This window comes from Sphaerodactylus townsendi, linkage group LG08 (genome assembly GCF_021028975.2).
Source record: "Sphaerodactylus townsendi isolate TG3544 linkage group LG08, MPM_Stown_v2.3, whole genome shotgun sequence".
NCBI lineage: Eukaryota > Metazoa > Chordata > Lepidosauria > Squamata > Sphaerodactylidae > Sphaerodactylus > Sphaerodactylus townsendi.
In genome coordinates this window covers 23,889,309-23,913,528 of record NC_059432.1, presented here as the reverse complement: position 1 = coordinate 23,913,528, position 24,220 = coordinate 23,889,309, and the positions used below count along the sequence as shown (strand labels likewise).

Here is a 24,220-nt window from a genome sequence, read left to right as displayed (position 1 = left end):
CTCTACAGTATATACTTCTCAGCAGTGTGAAACCCCTTTTCCTTATCTTTGAGCCTTACCTGTCATTTCACCCTAACTCCTGGGTGCTTTAACGCTCATCTCTGTAGAATAGAAATTATCCAGGTAAAGATTATCTTCGACCACCAAGTGCAGAAGGGGAAAATGATACCCCTCCAAGAAGGGGAGAACATGTAATTTATTAACATTCTTTAACCTTCTTTAGCAAGACTTCATCTGCCAGCATGTAGTCAATGGTGCTGGATTTTACCTGTGCCATATACATGTATTCCCCAGGATGATCTATGAATCAATTTAGCACTGTAAGATTTAGTCTATATACCATGAGCCTTAGACAGGCTCCTGAAAAATTGGAACCTGTCTCTTTGCTTTGCTTTTCCTTGGCAGGATGGTCCTAAATTTTCTTCTTCTAAGAAACCTAATTTCTTCCTGAATTTGGCTATTAGTGTATAATCATAGGTACTCAGCCTGGCATTGAGGTCATCTGTCAATACATTCCTGTGCTCCAGTACTCTAAGGAAAGGGACACAATAAATAATTCCAGACTTTGCTAGCTTTCCTTTGTTCCCAGCTTGGTGGGTAAAGGGGGAATATAGGCATTAACTTATTCCAAATAGTGCTGATTGTCATTGCTAAATGGGTTTGGGGGGGGGAGCATTTTACAGTTAACCTTGATAGCAGAGGAGATCAGAATATCCAGCCCCCCCCCTTCAACCACCTTCCCAGGGACGGCATTCACCAAATATGCATAGTAACCATCCAATTCAAGTGAGTCTGGAGTCCAAGTTTCCTGAAGCGTGATAATACCAAACCTGCGATGGAAAACAGGAAGATCTGTTGAATGTGATAGACATCTATACCACTCTAGTAACAAAGTATACTGCAGTATAACTTGTCTTGGTCTCCAGTGACACAACTTTATATTTAAGTATCTTTTCTAGCTCCTTCATGACTGACTTTCCCAATCTGAGTCTCCTTCTGATTTACACCCATACATAGTAACATGGTATACTCAGTGTCGGGATTCAAATAATTTTAACAACTGATTGTTTACAAGCACCATTTTAACAACCGGTTCTGCTGAAGTGGTGTGAACCTGCTGAATCCCACCACTTGGTATACTGCAGTATGCATTATCTTGATCTCCAGTGACACATCTGTATACTTAAGTATCTTTTCTAGCTCCCTCGTGGCTATCTTTCCTAGTCTCAGTCTCTTTCTGATTTCTTGGTTGCAGTCTCCTTTTCGGTCAATGATAGAGTCAAGGAATAAAAAAATCTTGAACAATTTCAATTTCTTCATCATCAGCTAAAAGTTGTATATTATCCTAGTAGTCCTTACCTTCAACTTCTTGCTATTCAGTTGTAAGATGGCTTTGGCACTTTCTTCTTTTAACCCTCAGCCGTAGCTGTTTCAGGTCTTCACTATTTCTTGCCAGTAATAGTATCATCTGCATATCTCAGATTGTTAATGTTCCTTCCACTAGTTTTCATTTTGCCTTCATCTAAATCTAATGAAGAGACTGCCGTCCCCTGGTTTTCAAGATGTGAGATGATCAGAGTTTACTGTTGCCTTATTCTGTGCTGTACTAGTTAGAGTTAGCTCCAGCACGTCTGCTGTTATGTATTATAGATCCTCCACCAGTGTCACCTTCTACTGCTGCTGCTGCCCAGTAGTCACCCTTCAAGGATCCCTTCACCTCCCATTACCACTGGAACTGAATGAATGAATGAACTTTATTACTGTCTTAGACCAGCAATTAAAAAAAAATTAACATTGGAACTTTGCAATCTCCTCTTCTGATGCAGCCTGCAGGGGGTGGATGCATCTTAGTCTGGTGTCTCTGCTGTGACCACTCTGCCTTGAGTGACTCTGCTAGGAGAGTTTTGCCTAACTTCCTGTGGTATTTCTTTCAGGTTTGTTGAGTTGCTTACCTTTTAGTGTATTCTTGGGAAGTGCCTGTCGTCTTTCTTGAGCTGCAATTGTAAACACAACTGTATGGCTTTGAAACATCTCCCAGTCTTTATGACATCTGGAAGAAAATGTGATCATTTCATGTCTTCCTCTTTGGGAGATACACTGTACTTGAAAGCTTTATGACACTTTTTGAACCTTTATACTATTCATCCTAGAGGGTATGAGTATGTGCTACAGAGAATGTAGTTCATATAACACGTGCAGCTTGCATGCAAGCTTGTTAGCTTGGCTGAGACTGTAGGATTTTGGTCCAATTCTAGCAAAATTAAAATTAGGCCACAGTGTGTTAATATTAGCAACTAATGGAAATAAATAACTCCATTATCTTTAATCTGTCATAGAGGAAGGGAAGAATGCTATGTATGTGATGTAGAGAAGAATCATAAAACACTCTCTCTCCCACTTTATTTCAAAGGGAAGACTAAATTCAAATGCGAAGGCAGCTTTAATTTTAACCTAGGTCAAGTTTCTAAACCAGATTTCTGTGTAAGGTTCAGGCCTGGAACATATATATTTTGGACCATTAATAAATATTTCTACGAATATCTTCTGCTGAAGGATAACATTCCAGCCTCCAGCTGTTTCTTCTGTTTGATAGGGGATATGTTGGATAATAAAATACAGATGACTTGACTCATAATCTGGTCTTATCTTAAACATTGTTAGCATGTTCTTCAGTGTGATTTATGTAATCAGCTTACATTTAGAGACAGATCAACTGATTTGTGTGTTTAATTTCTGTTGTACATTGCCAAAGATACATTGCCAGAAACATTTCTGGAAGTCAGGCACCAGAACTCTGGAATTTCTCTGGGGGGATTGATTTGTTGTGCATCTGCAGAAGGAGTTGCCTCTGTTTATATTTCAGCCATTCTATCCTAATCACCAGTTGCACATAGCCAACCCAGGTATATCTGGATTAGGGTGCAGGCTTCTGGAGCTAGGTGTATGGCTTCTATGTTCTCTTGTGCCCCAGAATATCTCTTCAATATATAAAAGGTTAGGGCAAGATGATTTGATCTGGATTTGATCTGGTTTAATTCCTTAGAAAATGCATTTAATAGAAGATGAAAATTAATTGCTGTAGAAAAAATATATGGGTCTTTTTAGCGGTACCCAAACACTCCCTTCCATTGTGCTCTGAGCAAGTTTTCTTTGCTGATTTCAGGAGGAGTCACCTTGATTAGTTGTATGTGTGCAGCAGTTGGAATCTTATTTATAGTTGCTTTTTCTCAGCCATAAACTATCACCAGTGATCATCATCAGAAGCAGTATTTGTGTGGATATGATATCTCTGAATCTGATCTTCTTCCAGAAGATCAGAGTCTATCAAGTTTTCCCACAGCAGCTGTAAATTTCTATAAAGAATCCATTTTTCCAAGAAGGGCATTTGACCAGTGCATTATTTATCATTAGGTGGAAAGCTGGGTGTAAGTGGTACACATCTATTTGCTGGTGGCACTAAGCCAGGGTAGACTTGCCAGCCTGCTGGTTGTTAAATCTTCGTACCTTGGCTTAATACAGTGATTTGTTGAAAGATTGTGGCATGAAAGATGCTTCACAATTTGTTTTGTTTTTGTTTGGGGGGTGTTATTTGGGGTGTGTGTAGCAAAACCAAGAGGTCCGCTGCCATACTTGACAAGTGGACTGCATACAGCTTCCAGTTTTCAAAGTTGTATACGTTAGTTCTAGAGTCGTCAGGTCCCTCTGGCCACCGGCAGGGGATGAAGCAGGTAAGGTTGCCAGATGCAGGTTGGGAAACTCCTGGAGATTTGGGGATAGAGCCTGAAGAAAGGATCTCAGTGAGATACAACACCTTAGAGTCCACCCTCCAAAGCATCCATTCTCTCCAGGGGAACTAATCTCTGTGGTCTGGAGATGAGCTGCAGTTCTTGGGGATCCCCAGGTGCCACCTGAAGACTTGCATCCCCAGTCTGATCTAGTTTTAAGAAATTTACTGATGGATAAATTTAATGATAGATTTATCCTCAGTGCAGGGGTATTAAACAGCTATAATCCTTTTGTGTCATAACTCTGTTATTAAAGATATGAAAGAGAATTCCTTTTCAATCCAAGTCAGTGAGGGAAAGAGCCGGGAAGGAAGGATTGCCTCAGCCTCAATATGTTCAGTAATCTTTTTGAAAATACCTCCTTGTGTACATTCATAGGCCTGTCTGCAGTTGAAGGATCTTGCGTTTGACAGGAGAAAAAACACTGAGGAACATACTGAATGTGGGGCCGACTGGCACAGTCTCATTCTTCTCAGTTGCATGTTTGGACTCACTTTGCTACTGGAATGAGAATACTTTTGATGTGGCATAGAAAAAATGATATTTAATTTGATGGGACAGTGGACTACCCTGTTTATGTGTCTGCAGAGTGGTATGAAACTTTGCAGTAGTCATCAAGTGAAGCGGCATGAAGAACCACCTATATATGATGGTTGCCAAACTACAGAACTTCATGTAAGTGTTTCTGTGCAGGAAGCCATCTGTGTGTTTCAGAGTCCCACACAAAATGCAGTAATTTTAACCTTGGTAGTAGAATCTGTCATAAGGGTTCTATTTCAAGGCTACTGTGCTGCAGTAATGAAGAAGGAATGTAGCTGTATTGCTTTGTTTATTACCCACACTTGTAATTTGGAGGATAAGGTTTCCTCTAAATTTCCATAAGGGTCAGAAAAGTTAAGGCCAGAGGATGTCTTCTTCCTGAAGTATAAAGTCTTTAGGGTTGTTTTAATAGCCTATTGTAGTCAAGTCCAATGGCACTGTCTGAGAATATCCAAAAATCCCTAAGTCAATTCAGTAAAAAAAAATTAGAAATGGAAAAAGTTATGAAATTTAAGATGAGTCTCAAAAATGACAAATAAAATATTTTGAATAGCAAATAATTTATGCAAAATATGTTACAAAATCTAGGATGCTAAATAAATAATACAATGTACTCTTTTGACATTTTGTATTCTCGTATGTCTTTTTAACAATATTCTGAAGGATTTTTTTCCAATAAGATTTTCTTTATACAAATAGTGGAATCGTAATTTTAAATGTCATCGTTGCTTTCAGGCCAATTTAAAATATTTGGAAGAACTATTGAGAAAAATAGATTTTATGGTTAAAGTGTTTCATTTTATTATAAAAAAAGGCATTACTACTGTATGAAACCATTTTGTCCTAAAATTTTGAAAACCCAAGAATTCTTGATTCTATCTCCTAGTCAACACACCAGAAGATAATTTTTTCTGATAGATATAACTTCCCAAGATTTTAACATATTAACGCTTGGTGCAATAATCCTGTGTGATCAAAAGTTTTAAACTTTACAGTTAAAGTTTGTTAACATAACAGTGCAGTCCAGTAGGACAGGTGGCACAGAAGCGAGGGAAAACAAAAAACCCCTCTTGGTGCCTAAATTGCCCCATAGGTCACACAGGCATAGTGTGGCGCAAGTCTGCAGGTCCATGACTGGTGTTCCCAAGTTGGAACACTAGTGCAAGCTGACTAATGTTGGTTCCACCCCATGGCATATCCTGGCCTGCTCTCCCCCCATGCTGATGGGTGCCCCTTGTGCCAATAGAGGGGGCAAATGCACTGGCACAGCTCTCCATTGTTCCTTATGTGCATTTACCCCACCTCCCACCTGAATTTGACTGTCCGAGTTTTTCAAAATCCTGTGATTGACAATAAGTAGTATTACATGAACAGATGTAATACATGACCAGTTGACTTAGTTCTTTGGAATTATGACTGGTATTTAAGGGTTTTCCCCACGATTTAGTCTGCCTACAATGAATTTTCATTAATCTTTGTTTTTTTATTCTTATCTTTCATTTTTTTAAACTACCTGAAGGAATTTAGTTTGTAATAGGAGAAAAAATTATCTCAGGCATTCAATGATGGAAACAATAATTGTTTAATTTCACATACAAGTTTGAACTTAGAATTTGAGAGATGATGGTAATCTCATTGAAATCTAAGAGAACAACTCTAAACAGATCTACTTAAAGTAAGTTCCATGTCACTCAATGGAAATTACTTTTACTCAATTAAAATTAAGATTGTAGCCTGAATTCCTTTTTCAGTTTTCTTTTCCATCTCTAGTAACTTTTTGTCTGCTTTGACTGAAAATGGGAGGCAGAATAGCTGTAGTCAGTCATGAATCCATCTTAGGGCTAGCTCACACCAGTGCCAGATTTTACCTATAGGCTAGACAGGCTGAAACCTAGGGTCTCTGTGATACACCTCTGAAGAGGCCAGCCACAGATGCAGGCAAAACAAGATCTACCAGACCAAGGCCATACAGCCCAGAAAACCCACAACAACCAGTTGAATCCAGCCGTGAAAGCCTTCGATAACCCGTCAATATTTTTTCCTTGCACTCAATTTCAGAATAATACCGTCTTAAGGTGGTAACCTGACACTAGCATTGATTTCTGTGTTGAATGTGTCCTTTTAGGACTTCACTGAAGTGGACCCCATTTCTGACCCCATTGTGTGGACACCATTTTCCACTAATCATGAAGGTGGGGGTTGGGAGGAGCCTCACAAGTGGAATAGCCTAGGCCCCTCTTCAATGGCTTACACAAATATAGGAATCTTTTCTGGTGGAATAGTAGATGCGGTTTCATACATCCAAAGTAATTGTTATATTTGTACTAAATGTGTCGACCCAGACACATGTAGCCACTTTTTGTATGAGTCTTGCTGCTCATAAAATGAAACAAATATACCTGTGAAGTTTGCATGCTTATGGGGTCACACATGGTATACTCAGATACATTGGCCCATTCTGCACAGCACAAATAAGATGTCCTGAGGACCTCAAAAAGGCACCTTGGAGAGGAACTCTGCACAGCTTTCCCCCCAAAACCTCCTGAGGACATTTTATTTCAGCCCAAGCTGTCTTATTTTGAAGATGCTAGAAGGAAGACTTTTTTCCTTTCAAGTCATCTGCTAGTTGTCTCCTGCCTGATTATACAGAGTTCAGAAGCTCAGGAGGCATCTTATGTTTCCCGCCTGGCTGTTAAACTCTCTGGTAAGTTTTCTCCTCAGATTGCGCTCAACATTTTGTGTGCTGCTGAAGGGATTCTCCCTACTTCCTGAAGACTGCCCCACGACATTTGCTGTGCAGGCTCTGATCCTGGGTGCCTTTTCAACCCAAAGAGTACATAGCTGTATTCAGCTCATTCTGCCAATTCCAGCAATATATAGTTTTCTTTCTTTCTTTTGGAGGAGCTGTATTCGAAGATACGCAGACATTAATACGAGCATCTTAGACACTCAAAAGACAGGTTTGCTGCCCACTGAAAAGCATTGCATAACCTGCCCTCCGCGGACTGTCTTAGCTTTTCTGTGCAATATGAAAAACCCTCTTTTCTCCACTGACACCTGTACTGTCTGGAACAAACATGAAAGGTGGCTTTTTAAAAGATGTCCCCCAGACGTCTTTTTTATGCTGTGAGGAATGGACCAATGTTTATGCTGTGGTACAAATGTATATAAACTCTCTAGCAAATGGGGAGGACTTTTGGCCAGGTGCCTGTGTCAGCCACTGCAAATGAATTTTTTTGGAGCATTTGCAGTGTTGTGCTGTTGTGAAGTCAACATGGATGGAAAATAATGACTCCCACTGTCTTCATTCCAGTTCCATGAATTGGTTTTGCACTTTCAATTTGTGTGTGTGTGTGTGTGTTCTAATTGAGTTACCAAAAGAAAAAAAACATATGTGCCTTTTGGATATCACCTCTTTCTAGAGAACTTTTCATTCATGTGCACTGCAATATGCATGATAACTCTTTTTAAAATTAGATCCTGAAAAACTGGAAATGAATGTATCAGTTTTTATTACCAGGGCATTGTGGAACCAGGCCTGAACGGTTCTTTCAGTGTGAGATGTTGCTGCTTGCACCAAGCAAGTGCAAGATTGGAACACATCATCTAATAACCAGTGCAATCCAGTTGCATAACTATGCAATAAGATGAACCTAAATAAAAATACAACCTGGTTAGCTGACAACTGCATGGAACTTCATTGCTGTGTTACTGCCTTTGTCTCCAATGCTGTTTCTGCCCCTAGTGCATTTTTTGTTTTTGATGCAATACCACATGAAGGAATAAAACAATGAGTCATTTGTTCAGAGGTATGTTGTTAAAATATCCCTCTTTATCATTACATTTCATTGCTTTAGAAACCAGGCTGTAATTCAAGACAACAGTTAATTCAGAGAACTGTTTTTTTTCTGTTTATCAAAACCTTCTTAGATTTCTGTTTATAAGAAAAAAAAACCCATGTCTATGTAAGCTTGAACAATCAAACCTTCCATTGGGTTAATGGATTATTTCTGGAACAAGTAGATAGAATTCTCTATGCAGTCAGTGTGATAAAAGTTGTGCAGGTTGTTGCACAACAAAGAATTTCAGAGTGAAGTGTATAGATATGTTTTTCTGGGCCAAAAAGCTGTAACAAAACAGTCCCTAAAAACTGAGAAACTTTGAAGATAACGCAAGAAATAACTTCTGTTAATTTTTTTTTTTAGAAACTGAAATTTGTAAAGTACGATGTAAAGAAATCATGGTCCTGTACATACCAATACATCTCAGTATATTGAAACTTTACAATATGAAAAAATACATTAGATCTGTACATTTTTTTTACAGGTAGGTAGGATGAGTTTTGAAAAAAGATTTATTTTAAGGATCATACTCTTTCTTTAAAGTCAAAAAATACTGCACAAATTAGCTAATTACAAATCGTAGACTGAAAACAATCTGTATTGTAATGTGTAACTTTTTTTTTTAACTGAACAGGGATTTTGGAATCCACTGAAGAAATCATTTCCTCCTTCATGTGAAATAAAAATTTAGTGGCATCTCTTGGCTGTAATTCAGGTCACTTAAGCCAGCTTGCTGAACATGATCACTGATTTCGTGCTGCTGTTGTGATTGTGCTCAGATCCAAATCAGTCTCTAGCTGTGACTCCATTGTTTCTTCCTGTGCATTTGATTCGTAGGGCTTATGAGCAAGAAGTTCGTGATGTACACCACAGTAACTTATCGTAGGCTGATCGTATGCAAGAAATGTTGACACATTCATAGATAAAGGTATCTGGAGAAAGAAATACAATGGAAAAGCAGTTAGTAAAGAGGCAGCTTAGTATATGAAAGAAATATACAGTTTTTAGCTTTCTGCAAGGGGCAGGGGATCTCCTGGCTTCTGTTCCCTGCTAGTATTTTAATGGCTGGCAGAAGGAACAAAAACTTTAAAAATTGCTGTCAGGTGATGGTGTGATGTTACTTCAACAACAAATTCTTTTTTGCAGTCAGAGACTGGAGGAAACTACTAAGTGCTGTTAAGTCCCTCTAGGAATTGCTGGGAAAACTATTGTTTTACCATGTAGTTTCTGACTATTCCCAAAGAGGCATGAGATCAATTCTAGATTTTCCATGGAAGTTGTGTCATGTCATCACATGACGGTGCCCCCCTTTCCCCCACCCTCCGTCTCCTGCCAGTTGCCAAGATTGGCAGGCTATGATGATGAGCAGCTGTATTGTCATATCATTCAAATGCTTCGTGTCACATATGGTGTGAAGGCATTTTGCAGCCCTGGGAAGTTTGGTCTTATTTTACATCTTTCGTTTTGGATTCTACCTATCCCAAAAGTATAATCAAAGAGGGATGTTTTATTTATTTTAAAATATTTGTTTATTAACTTAGAAAGTAATATCATCAGCAGAAAAAATAATACAACATCCGACAAAACATTTAAAAGGCAATAGGCCAAACACGAATGGCCAAACTCAGTTGAAAAAAGTCCACAAGGGCTGTTGGTCAAAAGAATGCCGACTGAAAGAAATGCTTAAACTGCAGTCCTCAGGATACTTCCCTATATCCCAAAACAGCTATCCCAAGCAGATCTATTCAAAACTGGGTACATTCCAGGAAATTGTTCTTAGCATTGCACTGGGAGACATCCAATGATGGTGCTCTCCAAACCACTTAGGGCATCTAGTTCTGTGATGTGGGACACAACGGCTTGGGCATGGTGTGAGACTGAGACCCCTTCCACACATGAAGAATAATGCACTTTCAATCCACTTTCACAATTGTTTGCAAGTGGATTTTGCTGTTCTGCACAGTGAAATCCAGCTGCAAAGCGCATTGAAAGTGGATTGAAGTACATTATTCTGCATGTGCAGAAGGGGCCTGAATGAGGTAAATGAGGACAATTATTTTATTGAAAAATGATTTTGGCACAGAGATTCATATTGGAAGGCAAGTTGTTTTGGATATGAACCAGACTAGAAAGACTTCGAAGGTAAGAATCAGTGCCTTGAATTGATCCTGGAAGAGGAAGAAGAGTTTGGATTTATATGCTCTGCTTTCCTCAACTGTAAGAAGTCTCAAACTCCTTTTCCTCTCTCCACAACAGACACCTTGTGACATAGGTGGGGCTGAGAGAATTCTGAGAGAACTGTGACTAGCCCAAGGTCACCCAGCAGGCTGCAGGTAGAGGAGTGGGGAATCAAACCCAGTTGTCAGGTTAGAGTCCACCACTTTTAACTGTTACATCACACATATCGGTAACAATGCCACTTCTCTGACGAATGTGTAATATGAACACACTAGGTAGATCTTGCAGAATTTGAAGCTTTCTGGTAGTATTCCAGATCAGCACTATGTAGACTGTAGTCCAGCATGGATCAGAATGCCAAGTTCTGCCAAGCTGAGAAGGAAAGATACAGATGAAAAAAGCTTTGTTGGATGTCACATCAAACTGCTTCTCTGACAGCAAAAATAGTGTCTAAAACCTTTTCAAGTAATTTGCTAATGACAGTCTAATGCCATCCAAAGTTGGTGAACTAGTCCCATTAAACATCAGCTTTCCTGACCAATATCACAACCATTTTTTTCCAGATTCGGTTTCAGCTTGTTCCCATTCACCTATCTCACCTCCGCATTTTCCCATAATAGATCATAACAGCTTCCTCTGGAGTCTCAAGAGAAAAATGTATGTAACTGGTTGCTATCAGCATATTGATAATGACTAACTCCAGAGCTATGAATGACAGTTCAGCAGCCTGTTGTAGAGTTTAAAAAACTTTTGTGAAAGCCTCGAGTCCTGAGAACCTCCTCCACATTTAAGATCCCATATAGATGATTCCGATTCCCAAGTGACACCTCTTTGTGTCTGCTCTGATAAAAATGATTAAAATTACTGGAGGAAAGATCCAGTATCCCAGCCAGCACTTCTAAGTACTTCAGTAATTTCTGCAGTGTCAAAAGCCAAAGACAGATCTGAAACTATTAATAGAGAGGTACTGCCTGTATCCATTTATATTCCATGGTATAAATCTCATTTCAGCCATGAAATTACAAGGGGCCTTAGGCAAATCTCTCTCTCTCTCTCTCTCTCTCTCTCTTTCTCTCTCTCTCTCTCTTGCAAATACAGCCCTTCTACACACACAGTATGAGGATGACAATACTAACTTACCTTTGAAGATTTTTGTGGAGGTTACTAATATAATGCTTATATATTAACATTATATAAATGTTAATTCTATTCAAGTGTATATAATGTTAATTTTATCCAATCCCAGAACCACAACTGAGAATCCTACAAATTCGGCATCTTTCTGCCTGATTCAGATCAGTATCCACAAAGCAAGAGCCTGCCAAATGCATTGTTCAAAGTTGCTTTACAGTCCAGATTACTTCACCCATGAAATCAAGTTTCACAGCACAGGGAAAGCAAAAAACCTCTAGAGTCACTTTAGGGTATGGCTTGGGAGAACATCCTTTCCTAACCCAAAGAGCTAGTTTCAAGTCCAGTAGCAATAGCACCTGAAACTTTCCTAATCCAAAATATGATAATGATCAGTTTCCCCTTGAGGCTGTAGCGAATCTTCTCGTGATGGTTTGCTGTGATACAAGTCTAGCCACCCAAACAGCATCTTCATTTTGGAATCCCTAATGCATCAGTGAGAGAAAAAGAGAGACAAGGTTGTAGAAAGATGCCTACTTGCTTGTATGTGTCGCTTATAGCTGTTTATCTCAGGTGTGGGTAGCTGTGCTGATCTGCAGTAGAAGAGAAAGATTCAAGTCCAGTACAAGGTGCTGCTGGTCACCACAGAAATCTTGCTGATCTTTGACCTGCTATTGAACTCAAATCTTGGTCTTTCAGAGCTATGTGCTTTGCAAACACATTCTAACATTGGTGGGTCTGATTTCTGTGAGCACTCTGCACCCCGGTGTGTTTAGTTTAAACGTCTGGATATTTTAATTTTGCAGTATGGCATTGAGTAAGTCTGGCCTTTGAACCCTGATATGAGAAAGCCGCAAATCATAGGAGATAGTACTGGGAACTTCTCCCTGACCCCAATGGACTGCCAACTATGGCCTTGGAACAGTAATAATATTTCATAAATTTATCTAGGTCTCTCTTGAAACCAGTAAACTTCTTTGCTCCTGTATAAGAGCTATCCCAGAAGGTTATTTAAAGTAAGCCTTTTGTATAATTTATATTTTTTTATTTTAAAATATGTCAGTTTCCCTGCTTGTCATTTCAGCAACTCAACTTGGTCTTTTAGGAGGTCATTAGCTGCTTGCCACAAGGTCTATACTTACATTATGCGTTGAACTGAAGGATTTCCTACTGTGTAAGTGGTGAGACAGGAGCTTCTCAAATAATAATTAACAAGAAGTCTCCAGCTTTCCCAGGAATGCTTTGTATTGTAACCCAGACTTGTGTCCCCATTCATTTGGTAGTTCTTGACTGTCAGTTGAGTCTTCTACTAGAAGCATAAAAGCATTTCTTATTTTGCTCCAGTCCACTGTGTGAAACAGGATGCTGGACTTGATGGAGCAGTGATCTGGTGGGAGCAGGGCACCTCCTCTGTTCTTATGGGTGGCTTGTTTAAATTACGGTTTTAAAATATATTACACATTGTCTGAAAACATTGTTTAGCAGCATTGCTAAAAAGTGAATTTGGGTTTGGGCAGTACTGGATGAGAGGCTCCTTGGGAGACCCATTTATACTACCTGAAGGTCAGGCAGGAGAGGATAAGGTCATGATACTTTATTTCATGCAGATGGTGAGACCCTTCCCTGGCAAATAAACACACCAAACCAGAGTTTGGAAATGGATTGGGCCGCAGCCCAATTTATTAACTGGTAAAACAAGATTGAACATAAGAAGCTGGGCAGACAAAACGGGTCGCAACATCACGCTGTCCCCAATCTCCATTGGGGCATTCTGCAGGAAGCTGGGAGCCCCAGGGGTGAATACCCCTGGCTTCAACCCTTCCTGCTGGGGGTAGCAGGCACCAGCTAAGCTTACCGGCCCGCCCCACCCCAACCTGCTGGGGTGTCGAGCACCAGCTAAGCCTACCGGCTTGCTTACTGGCCTGCCCCACCCCCTGGCCCTTCTCCAAGGGCAAAACCATGGAGAAGACCGGCCGCCTGGCTCGGCTTCTCCCCCAGATGTTGCGAATCCTGTTGCCAACCTGCCGGGCTGCGACAAATACAATTATGCAGTCAATATTAACAATTCAACTAGTAACCATTGAACTAAGGAAGGGTGGGTGGGTCACGCTGCTCTTGAGCATCGGCAAGCCAAGAAGGCCGAGGCTCGGGGTGTGGCGCTTTTATATGCTTGCTCCTCTCGCCTTTCTTGCCCAGAGCCAATCATTGCAGCTCCCTGCAGTTTGGTGCCCTGGGCTGCAAGTTCCCATTTCTTTGCCTTTCTGCTCACCCCAGCCGCAATGGCTGCCATCGTTGAATCGGTGGCTGCTATTAAACAAATACAAGTATGACCTCATAGATAGCTTAAGCATTTTGGTGGGGGTGTCTGTCATATAAGCAGAACTTGTGCTTTGTTGTGTATTGCTTAGTTCTGAACATCTCTAGTTTACTGTAGGTGTGTCCCCTCTAAATGGACTGCTTGCATCTCTGTGCTTTATCTGGCAGCAGGAGCTGATGAAATGGAGAGGGAACTGCCCAAGACAGGGAGATCATGGTGGATGGATTAGTAAAGCTTCATCTCAGCATTGTAGTGATGATTCTTCTCATCTCAAATGTGACTCTTGGTCTCACACAGTGACGGCTGATTAGGTTGCACTGCTGTAGGACAAGGTAGGTCAAATAATAATTTTGTCAGATCAGAGCCTGTTGCAGGCAACATGGGTTTAATCATAGAATAGTTTTGCATTTGGGACCAGGAACAGCCAACATTCTAGTTTCTAATTTGACCAGAGGAGCCACAAATATTATATACTAGTGGCATTGCTGGATGAACTTATTTGAATCTGCACTATTCTGGGATTGATGTAACAATCCTACAGGGCATTTGTACTCATTTTAATATGCACTTTCTGAAAGAAGACAGCAAGTAATTTACTTCAGCACAGTAGTTGTTGTTACCTCAGCATGCAACATTTGAGCAGTACCTCAGAGTATGAGCAGTAGCTGAGCTCATAGCCGTGAGGAATTTTAACATATCAGGAGCTGAGTCTATGAAAAATCAGCATTTTGCTTCTTGTTAGGAATATGAGGAGTGTTTTGGACAAAATGGAGGAGTGCTTGGAACAGGAAGCATGACATTCCACTTCCTTTTCATCTCTATTACATTTGAAATTTAGGGCAGAAGTCTCTCCAGTTTTGATGCAGAAGTTCTTTTTGAGGATACCAGGATATTCCACCACTGAGCCACAAGTAGCCCAAACTGCTGTCATTTTCAACCATTGGTTGGAACAAAACGGAAGGCATATAGTTTCCTTGCAAATTATGTGAGGATGACTATCTTGCAGAGGTTATTCCTTTGGGCAGGGGGACAAATTAAGGAAGTTTGCTTTGCCTCAAGCAGTACACATCTGAGTCATTCTCTGTTTATATGAGTGGAAAATTAAGCAAGCAAAATATGTTTAATGTAGTGTTCATTGATTAATGAAGAAAAATTAGTCATGCACTTAGGCAGGAACTCAGACATTAACATAGGTGCCTGATGACACTTTCATTTCATAATGAAAAAAATCAACAATAATATAGATGGGCCTTGCATTCTTGGAATGCAGTGTGAAACTTAAAGAACTTCAAAGTATATGTCCAAAGAATTATGTGTAGTTGGTAGAATGTGTAGGATAAGCACCCTTATTTACTTACAGTATTTTTATAGTTCCTGAAAATGAGCATGTGGCGAAGCCCATGCAGTTTTACTGTAAGATATATTGGATATGGGCTTTAAAATCGAATGCTAAATCCCATTACAGACACATATTTTCATAAGATAAGAGGCAGGAATCCTGCAGCTTTATATCTTCTTTTCTTGAGTGTGATGAATCCAAAATGCTTATTAAGGATGAAGTGACGACAGTGTCTACAGCATATGACTGCTGATCCATAGCTGTTTACTCATAAAAATACATGAACTCTAGAATTCATGAGATTTTTAGCTTCTGAAACAACGTCTTCCATATTTCCCCCTTGGTTGAAACACTGTGTGAGCATTTCATCATTTCTTAAAACAATAAGATGAATTTACCTTGAGAAGCAGTGGGAAGTTATAAAAACACCACACTGAGAAGAGACTAAGGGTTTTTTTCCCCCAGCCTCTCCATTGTATGTGCACTACTGGTTGCCAATTTTTTAAAAAAATGATTGATCAGTCCCCAGAGCAACTTAAGTTTCAACTTTTTGCAATACTTTTGCAGTGTTATTTCTTTTAATGTCTTCAGGACTGTTCTTGTGCAATATGTGAACTGTAATTTTCTCAGCAAGGGGTATCTGCAGTGCTTCTTGTCATCAGCAGATCTTGTCCTTTGCCTTGTAATAAAGAGAATTTTCAAAAGATAGACTGCGGTTGAATATTGGCTGCCTGTCCCTCCCTCTTCTTTTTTTAAATAGTTGCTTCTTACTTCCCTACCCTCAATAGAGTTGCACTGGCAAATTCCGGATGCTCCATCCATTTGTCACATCAGTGTGGCCAAGGAAATAGGCATCCAAAATGCTTATTGGAACTATAGTATAGTCACTGGGGTCTAGCCACATTTGATGATTAAATTAGGAACCGGAAACTGCTGGATTTATGTACAATTTTAAGTAAACTATAGTTTAGGGCCTGAGGTTATAAGGATTCTCTAAATACAACCCTCCCATAAACCATTTGTTTGGAAAAGGCTGATTACATCTGTCCAGAAACCTGCCCAAGGTAGCTTACAAAATAAAACAAAAAATTAAAAGGGATTATTTAAAATCCAACACTGGGGTGGAGGGTGGGGGAAACACCAGTGTAAAAATATAGACCACAAAAACAGATTGCTAAAAACTTAAAATAAGTTTCTAAACTAGTCTCTCTCTGACCCTTTCCACACGGGTCAATAAACGTGGGTTAAGGGTGGGATAAAACCCGGGTTGGGGGAAACGTTGCATGGATCCCGCTCCTGAAGTGAGTCCTGCCCGGGTTCCCTCCTCACCTGGGTTTTACAAGAATTGCGATTTCTGCAGTTCTTTTGTTTTAATGCAGCTGCAGCCAAGCAAACGACTGCACTTATGCGTTATGCGGCTGCACTTTTTGTTTTGTGTCCCTACTGGCTTCCATCTTTGGAGCCATGCATGCAGTGGTGGCTCCAGCAAGGCTCTGAGGGAGCATGCCTGCGAGGAGGTAAGTTTTTTAAAAGTTACACCCCCCCCCCCCAAAGCACCTCCATGTGAAAGTGCGTGCTGGCCAATGTGCTGGCTGTCCTTGGGACAGTCAGCCATATGAACGGCCGAGGGCTATGCCGGGTTCGTTTATCCTGGCTGCAACCTGCTCAGAATTTGCTCTACAGAAAGGGCCTCTTTGTGTTTTTTTTAAACAAACCCTTAATTAAATGCCTGGGTGGAAAGCAATGTTTTGATCTTGTGCCTAAAGAAAACAGAGTAGGCGCCAAGGTGAGCCACACCACAATAGTTCCTCCCATTCTTTGACCCACCATTTCAGAACAATCAGAAGGGCTTTTTTTTAGTGCTAAAGTGAAATTGACATGGTCTAGCAAAATGTCACTATCTCGTTTTCCACTGGAAGATCTCAGGAGATTTACAAATTAATCCACCACTTCTTCCTGGACTTTCTTTGTAGTGGAATGGTCCACAGGGGTCCTAGTGCTTACCTAGTTCTATTTCCTCCCCCCACTTTCAAATGTCTATGACCATTAAAGAATCATTTTTAAGTGTAGCTTTCATAAAAACCATTATTCTGCGCAATATTAAACATGGACCTATAATAAAATAGCATTTATAGTGTATTAGATGACTATCAGCAAGACTTGCCTTTTGCTATAATAGTGCTTGCCATTTTCTGACCGGTTCAGGATCCTTTGTGTTGCATTTGGAGAATATTCCCTGGAGTTTCCTCTGCTTGCAGCTTAACTGTGCATAGAGCCTCCAGACTCTCACTTTTTTTGAATTTTTCAAGGGATTTCAATTTGTATTCTCTTTTATTTCCCTCTGTGTAATCTTATTGGAGTTCTTTATATGTTAGTCAATTTTTTTCTGTACCTGATTGACTTCTAAACAATGCTTCATGTGGGGATAACCAGAATGGAATTCTATTAATCATTTTCTTTCTATATTTGTTCCAAACTCTACTTAATTCATATCTTACAATATGGTATCCAAATTAGGGTGTTGTGGGTTTTCCGGGTTGGTTGTCTGTGTTCAGTAGCATTTTCTCCTGGCGTTTCACCTGCATCTGTGGCTGGCATCTTCAGATGATATATATAACCAAATATAACCATGCCACCCATAAGTCATTCCATCTCTCTCAAAATTTAAAAGCCTCCACTTTTGTAATATGATCCAGTCTTTCAGCCAGGTCAGTGCATCGGCTTTAAATTAAATTCTTAAATGAGGTAGTTGTAAGCCACCCCTTTCTTTAGCATCACAAAGTGTTTTCATTTTAATTTTGGCTTTCATCCTTGCCATATACATTTTTACTGTGTCTTTGCCCTATATTGAGTGGTTTGTCAGAATTTATAATAGGTATGTTTTGGAACAGGAACAAATTGTTTGGTAAAATGTTCATTTTGATCACTGAGATTCATCCTAGTAAAGATAAGTTTAGATTCTTCCATCTCTTCACTTATTCTTTTCCAGTTTTTTCATACCTATTCTGATAAAGTATCAAATTGGAGTTATGCTAATCCCTAAATATTAAATAATTTTAACAATTAAAAATGATTTTTCATCCAATGATTTCTGAGGATCTGGAAATATATTTTACCAATGGTTTTTTTTATCTTTGTTGATTTTTTGCCAAATTCATCCATCATTATTTGTATGCTTTCCTCTGGATTTTCCAAGATTATCAGGAGATCATCAGCATATGCTTTGATTTTATATTCTCCAATCCAATCCAATCCCAAACCTTTATTAGGCATAAAACTGTGTGTGTCAAGAATTCCAAATACAATAAGAAGGTCATTGAAGGACTAAGGATTTCCACCTGTCATTTTTACTTTTATACTATACTATACTATACTATACTATACTATACTATACTATACTATACTATACTATACTATACTATACTATACTGTACTATACTATACTATACTATACTATACAGTGGAACCTCAGTTTTCATTGCCTTCAGTTTTCATCGGTTTCGGTTTTCATCGATTTTTTCAGTGAAAAATTTGTCTCGGTTTTCATCTATTTGCAATAAGGTGCAGGGATTTGAGGAGAAAAATCAGCCAGACAAAGCTGTTGCAGGCCGTGTCTGCAACTTGTTTAATGACAATGTCTTGCCCCATTTCAGACAAATCTTAAAGAGGCATCAGAAACAGACCTCTTTGCATAGCTTTCTGGTGCGACATTGGTCCACTGGCTCTGAAGCGGGTCCTAGTGTTATTGTTTTTTACTGTTTTCAGCATTAAACACTATGTTTATTCACCAAAAATGTGTTTTTGGTATGTTTTTTGGAGTGCCTAGAACGGATTAATGGGATTTTCATTGATTCCTATGGAAAAGTTTGCCTCGGTTTTCATCGGATTCGGTTTTCATTGATTCTTTTTGGACAGATTACCAACGAAAACCGAGGTTCCACAGTACTGTACTGTACTGTACTCTACTATACTATTGATATGCAACCTGTGACTGTAAATCATTCCGCTCCTGCTGGGGGAAACCGGGGAAATTGTTTGAATGACAGTAGATATATTTTGCAATTTGACTGTAAAAATGAATATCAACACAGAGCCTGGAATATTGCTATTTGATCGTACAGCTTTGCTCTGTATTCCAAATCTGAAATATATTGTGCAGAGTCTAAAATTGATGCAGCCTTGAAATTCAACTCTAGATAATTTCGTCTTGTACTTGATTTTGTCGAGCGCTTTCAAAAATTGAATTTAATGTCTTGTTTATACGTTTCTTAGTAACAACAGTAAAGGAATTTCCCCTGATTTAATTTTCCTTCTAATACAGAACCTTTTTAGGATCCAAGACAACACAAGGGAGGCTGGCAAGTTCAAGACCAAAGAAATGTAGGGCACGCCAGTTCAAAAAAAGCTTTAAGCACAATTGAAGGAAAGGTGGGAAAAGTTGAGGAAGGGAAGTGTAGGCCAGGAAGATGATGCCAAGCAAGCAGTGAAAGTAGATAGGCCAGCTGACTGACATATCCATTCAAATAAGAGAAACCTAGAAATGAGCTAAAGAAAAAGAGTCATCATCCAGCATCCAGCACTACATTTGAGGAACTTTGTTGTCTGGGTCAGAAGTCTTGATGATGCTACAGTCATGGCCATCATGACAAAAAAATTTAACATTTGGTCATATCAACTGAGGTGTTGGCATTGATTACTTTTGCCTGTCCTTAGCAAACTGACATTTACTGCTTTTCTTTGCACTATTGAGTGATTTTTAAAATTTCTTCAGCTGTCCTCCCTCCCCTTATTTTCATTATAATGTGGACTTATTGTCACACTATTTTTATGTAGAATATCCTGTGTCTCATTTGTGGTGTTCTGAGTGCATATCTTTAATTATCGTTTACATTGGGGCCTTAGGACACTGGCTTCTAAACTCTCACACTTTGTTAGGGCCAGCTATGTTTTTAATATGAAAAGGTTCCATAAAAACTGGTACAAATGCCCTATGAGGCTAAATAGCAGCATAGCTAGGAAAAGCATCCTTCGCTTCCTTCCTACTAGGTGTGGGATGCTCCAAATTAACAGTTGCAGCTCATTCCCCAAGGAGCCTCAATTAAAAAGCTTTTAAAAGGGGTAGGAGAAAGGAAAAATATAGCAACAAGTTGGCAAATAGCTTATTTTGCACCCTCCAAGAGCCCAGTTACATTCAGGTTGCGTTGGCTTTTTCTTGCAGAAGCAGAAGGTAACATATGGTCTTAAAGCTCTTTTTAAAGTTTGTTCATATTTACACCTCCTTTTGGAAACTGGACAAAATATTACACAATCTGGCTCTGAAAACTAGACACAGTACTGCCCGTATTTCAGTTGCGACGGTTAGTAAGGAGCCATTTTAACATTGCACCTCTCAAGATAGATGAAAACTTTGCGGGATGATGCTGTTTTATGTAATTACACTATGTGTTTTTGTGCTGGAAATAACAAGTCATGATGGGAGTGCATTGTTGAACAGCTTGCTTATAGCCATGCAGATGGTGGTCTGAACCTGAGGAAATGTGCTGGTTTGTGTTGTCTTTTTTTTCATTCTGAGTATCTGCGCTTGAAAGTATGTCCTTTTTCTGTACTATTGTTTTGTGCATATCTCTGTAACACTCCCCCCCCATACACAATATTGTTTCTGAGCAATTTGTGAATTAAAACAATTTCATAGTTTTTAATGAAATCATCAGATACTATGGAGGAGATGACAATAGGCAAGACTGGCAGTGCAGGAGAACTGAAGGCATTTGATTTAGTAGCCACTCAGCATCTTATGTAACTCTGGCTGCTACCTGTGCAACAGCAGCTGTAAATACATGCAGTGGTAGTATGGTGGAGATCTGTAGCCTAGGTAAGTTTTGGTGTGCTTAACATTACATGCATGCTTTGTGAGGGTAATAGCTCAGTTTAGGTCAATTCCCCACCGGAAAAATGAATGTAGATACTAACCAGTTTGGGGAAAACCAGGACCTTTTGAGCACGGTTTCAGCATCCCCATTGCAGCTTCTGCCCCACAAACGAAACTTGTTCCCAGAAATGCAGCAGCAATGAAGGATTCCCCACTGAGGCGGATTGTACATGCAATCCGCTCAGGGGCTATCCTGATTGGCTGCTGTGTTGTGTTGGGGCAGGGATTTTTTTATTTTAAACCGTGTGGATCCACGTCTGTGCGAGCGTGCGCAGAACAACTCTATGCAGAGACAAAGAAACAGGCAATTAAAGCAAGGCCCTGTTTCCGCACACCTCCATGTAGTCGGATCCACATGTATACAACATGTAGCACTGCTTTGTATTGCCTTCTACTCAGTCAATCAGTCAAAACTGGCCACATGTTGCGTCATATCCATGTGGATCTCTGGTCCACAAAAATAAAAAAAGGCTGTGTGCACATCGCACATAGCCCACTGCGTTCTCATTGGATGGGAGGCTCCACTTCACTACCAGCGACGGGAAAAACGAATCCAGCTTCACCCCCACAACTTCCCCACCGCTCCAGATTGCCCACTCGTTTTTTGAAAAGGTCTACTTTCTTCCAGGTTCTAAAATAACATGTGCGGGGTGGGGTGGGGGAGCGCCAGAAACGGGATGAAAGCATGTTTGGCGCTGGTGTAGTAGGGAGTTCTGCTGGAAACCTGGATATTTTGTGTGACCAGCACGCATGTAATCCGCAGTGGGGAATCGACCTTAGATTAGATGCTGAAGTTGTGGAAAGTTTTATGAATAACATTAAAAAATGATACCCCCGCCCTGACTCAAAAAGTGGCAAATCCATTCTACTACCTCAGGATTCAATTGTCCTGCTAAATGTGCAGACCAGGCCAAGGTTACTTTCTTTCCTGTGCTACTTACTAAAGAACAGAGAGATACCTGAAAGAGTTTTTTTAAAAAAATACTTCAATGAATAGAATACTGACTGACAGCCCTGACATATTCTCTTTGTGTTATCACAATGCATGGTTGCCTGGCAACATGGGATAAAGTCACTAATATGTAATTATCACATGATACAGATTTTGTGTGCTTACAAGGAGGAAGTGATTTAGATGGTGGGAAAGTTTCAGGGGTACAATATCTACAGATGTGCTCAGAGGGCACGTGTGTCCTCTAACTGATACAGTTTTATAGAATCATGAAGGAGATTAGTGGTCTGGAAAAGGGCAAGACAAGAAATCAGCCTGTAGAGATAGTACCAATTCTCAACTTTGGACACAGTGGCTGGAAGCCATTAGTTCCTGTCAGCAGTGTCAGTATCTCAGATGAAGTCAGTTCCTATTGTAAGGCCATTGTAGCTGACATGAGAACCTCAGGGGTCATATTCATACTGATGGAAATTGTCCTTATCTTAAAGGACTTTTAGTGCTTTAAAGGTCAATGCTGCACTTTAAGTCGGGCCAAGGAAACCATTCCCATTAGCAAAGCATTGGGTTTATGCGTTCATTTTGGTATGCTTGTCAACACTTGGCCACTGTGTTTGCCCCAGCTGAGGTTTGGGGATCTTCAAAGCCATTGTGATAGTATAATCTGGATGTTACCAAGGCATGTGTGACAGTGTTCCTGTCTCCCTTTTCCAGATTGGAGGCAGATTGTCTTCCTTTTCCAGATTGGCAAATACGCTAAGGCTGACAAAAGACACCTTGGCTATCTTGATCACTTGTTTCTCTGGGGGCAATGTAAAGCACAGATTCATCTGCAAACTGTAAACTAGATATTTCAGAGGTCACTCAAACATGCTTCCCTCTCTCTCAGGTATAACCAAGATGGCCTCTCTATCAGGCTAGAATTCAGACTGAACAACATCACAGTAATCTATCTCTTTCAGGCAGTACCTAGAGCAGTGATGACAAACCTTTTTGACACTGAGTGCCCAAATTGCAACCCAAAACCCACTTATTTATCGCAAAGTGCCAACACTGCAATTTAACCTGAATACTGAGGTTTTAGTTTAGAAAAAATGGTTTGCTCCAAGGCGAGTGTTACTCGGGAGTAAGCTTGGTGAAGCCACTGTGTAACGCTTTGAATGGGTGAATCATGACCCTAGGAGGGTTTACTCAGAAGCAAGGCCAGCCTAGATGTGTGTGTGTGTGTGTGGGTGATTTTCCGCTCCCCCTACATGATGAGCTCTTTGCGTGCATGCCCACAGAGAGGGCTCTGAGTGCCACCTCTGGCACGCGTGCCATAGGTTCGCCACCACTGACCTAGAGTCACAAAGCCGCAGCAGCTGACTATTTGGTTCTGAGTGTGTTCAAATAAATATTCATGATGCCAAAAATACTAATCATTAGGCAATACCAACATCCAGACTTGGGACTCCCTATAAGGGAGTGATAGACTTTCTGCGATCGCATATTGGGATTGAAAGTATTTTCAATCTTCAAATGCTGGGAACAACTTGTCAAAATGGGGTGTTTAGCAATTTTGTGGATGAAAAAAACATCTTAAGATGTTGTCATGTTGGCAGTGGCATGCTGAATAAAACCCTGCTGCCTGTAGGGTTTATGTCTGGATGTTGAACTCTTGTTGATTATTTTTCACCTTGTCAGCCTTCAAGTTTGAATTGTTACACATAACTTGTATTCTCAGCACAGCTTAACATTCAAAATGCTAAGCAGGTACTAAAACTCCAAGCAGGAAAAAAAAAGATCAGTTATGTGTCTGCTTGTTTATTGTATGTATGTAAAAGTTAGGCATGGATGGAATAAAATCAGTTTGAGGAACTCCACCTCTTAACACACTCTCTGGACTGCTCCAGTCTCCACAAGTATCAAGGCAAATCACAAAGCAATTTGTTTCAAACTGTTATTTTTAACTTTTTAAATAAGCTAATATTCCATTTTAAGAAAAGCATTTCTAAAACTCTACAATCTCAGACAGCCTTTGGGATGCAAATAATCCCACTAATTAGTTTTTTTTAATGCAAACCATAAACCACCAAGAAACTGTTTCCCTGTGCTGAGCCTGTGGCCCAACCAACTGGGATTGCTCAAGCTGAGAGCATCCTGCATAAAGTGATGTGGGAAAATAAATTATGTTGCTTGCATTTGTTCTGCTGAAGAAGAAGAAGAAGAAG

General features: G+C 40.0%; 2 protein-coding genes across 3 annotated transcripts in view; one reads left to right on the top strand and one right to left on the bottom strand.

The window, feature by feature from the left end:
• Positions 1–24,220, top strand: part of CTNNA3 (catenin alpha 3) — an 892,356-nt gene that overhangs the window by 209,920 nt on the left and 658,216 nt on the right. The gene's annotated exons all lie outside the window — the stretch shown is intronic.
• Positions 5,889–24,220, bottom strand: part of LRRTM3 (leucine rich repeat transmembrane neuronal 3) — a 163,722-nt gene continuing 145,390 nt past the window's right edge. For both annotated transcript variants that reach the window (XM_048504998.1, XM_048504997.1), the window contains one exon: positions 5,889–9,099. In XM_048504998.1, coding sequence (XP_048360955.1) covers positions 8,911–9,099 — 189 coding nt within the window. In that variant the 3' untranslated portion in view covers positions 5,889–8,910. The remainder of the gene's footprint in view (positions 9,100–24,220) is intronic.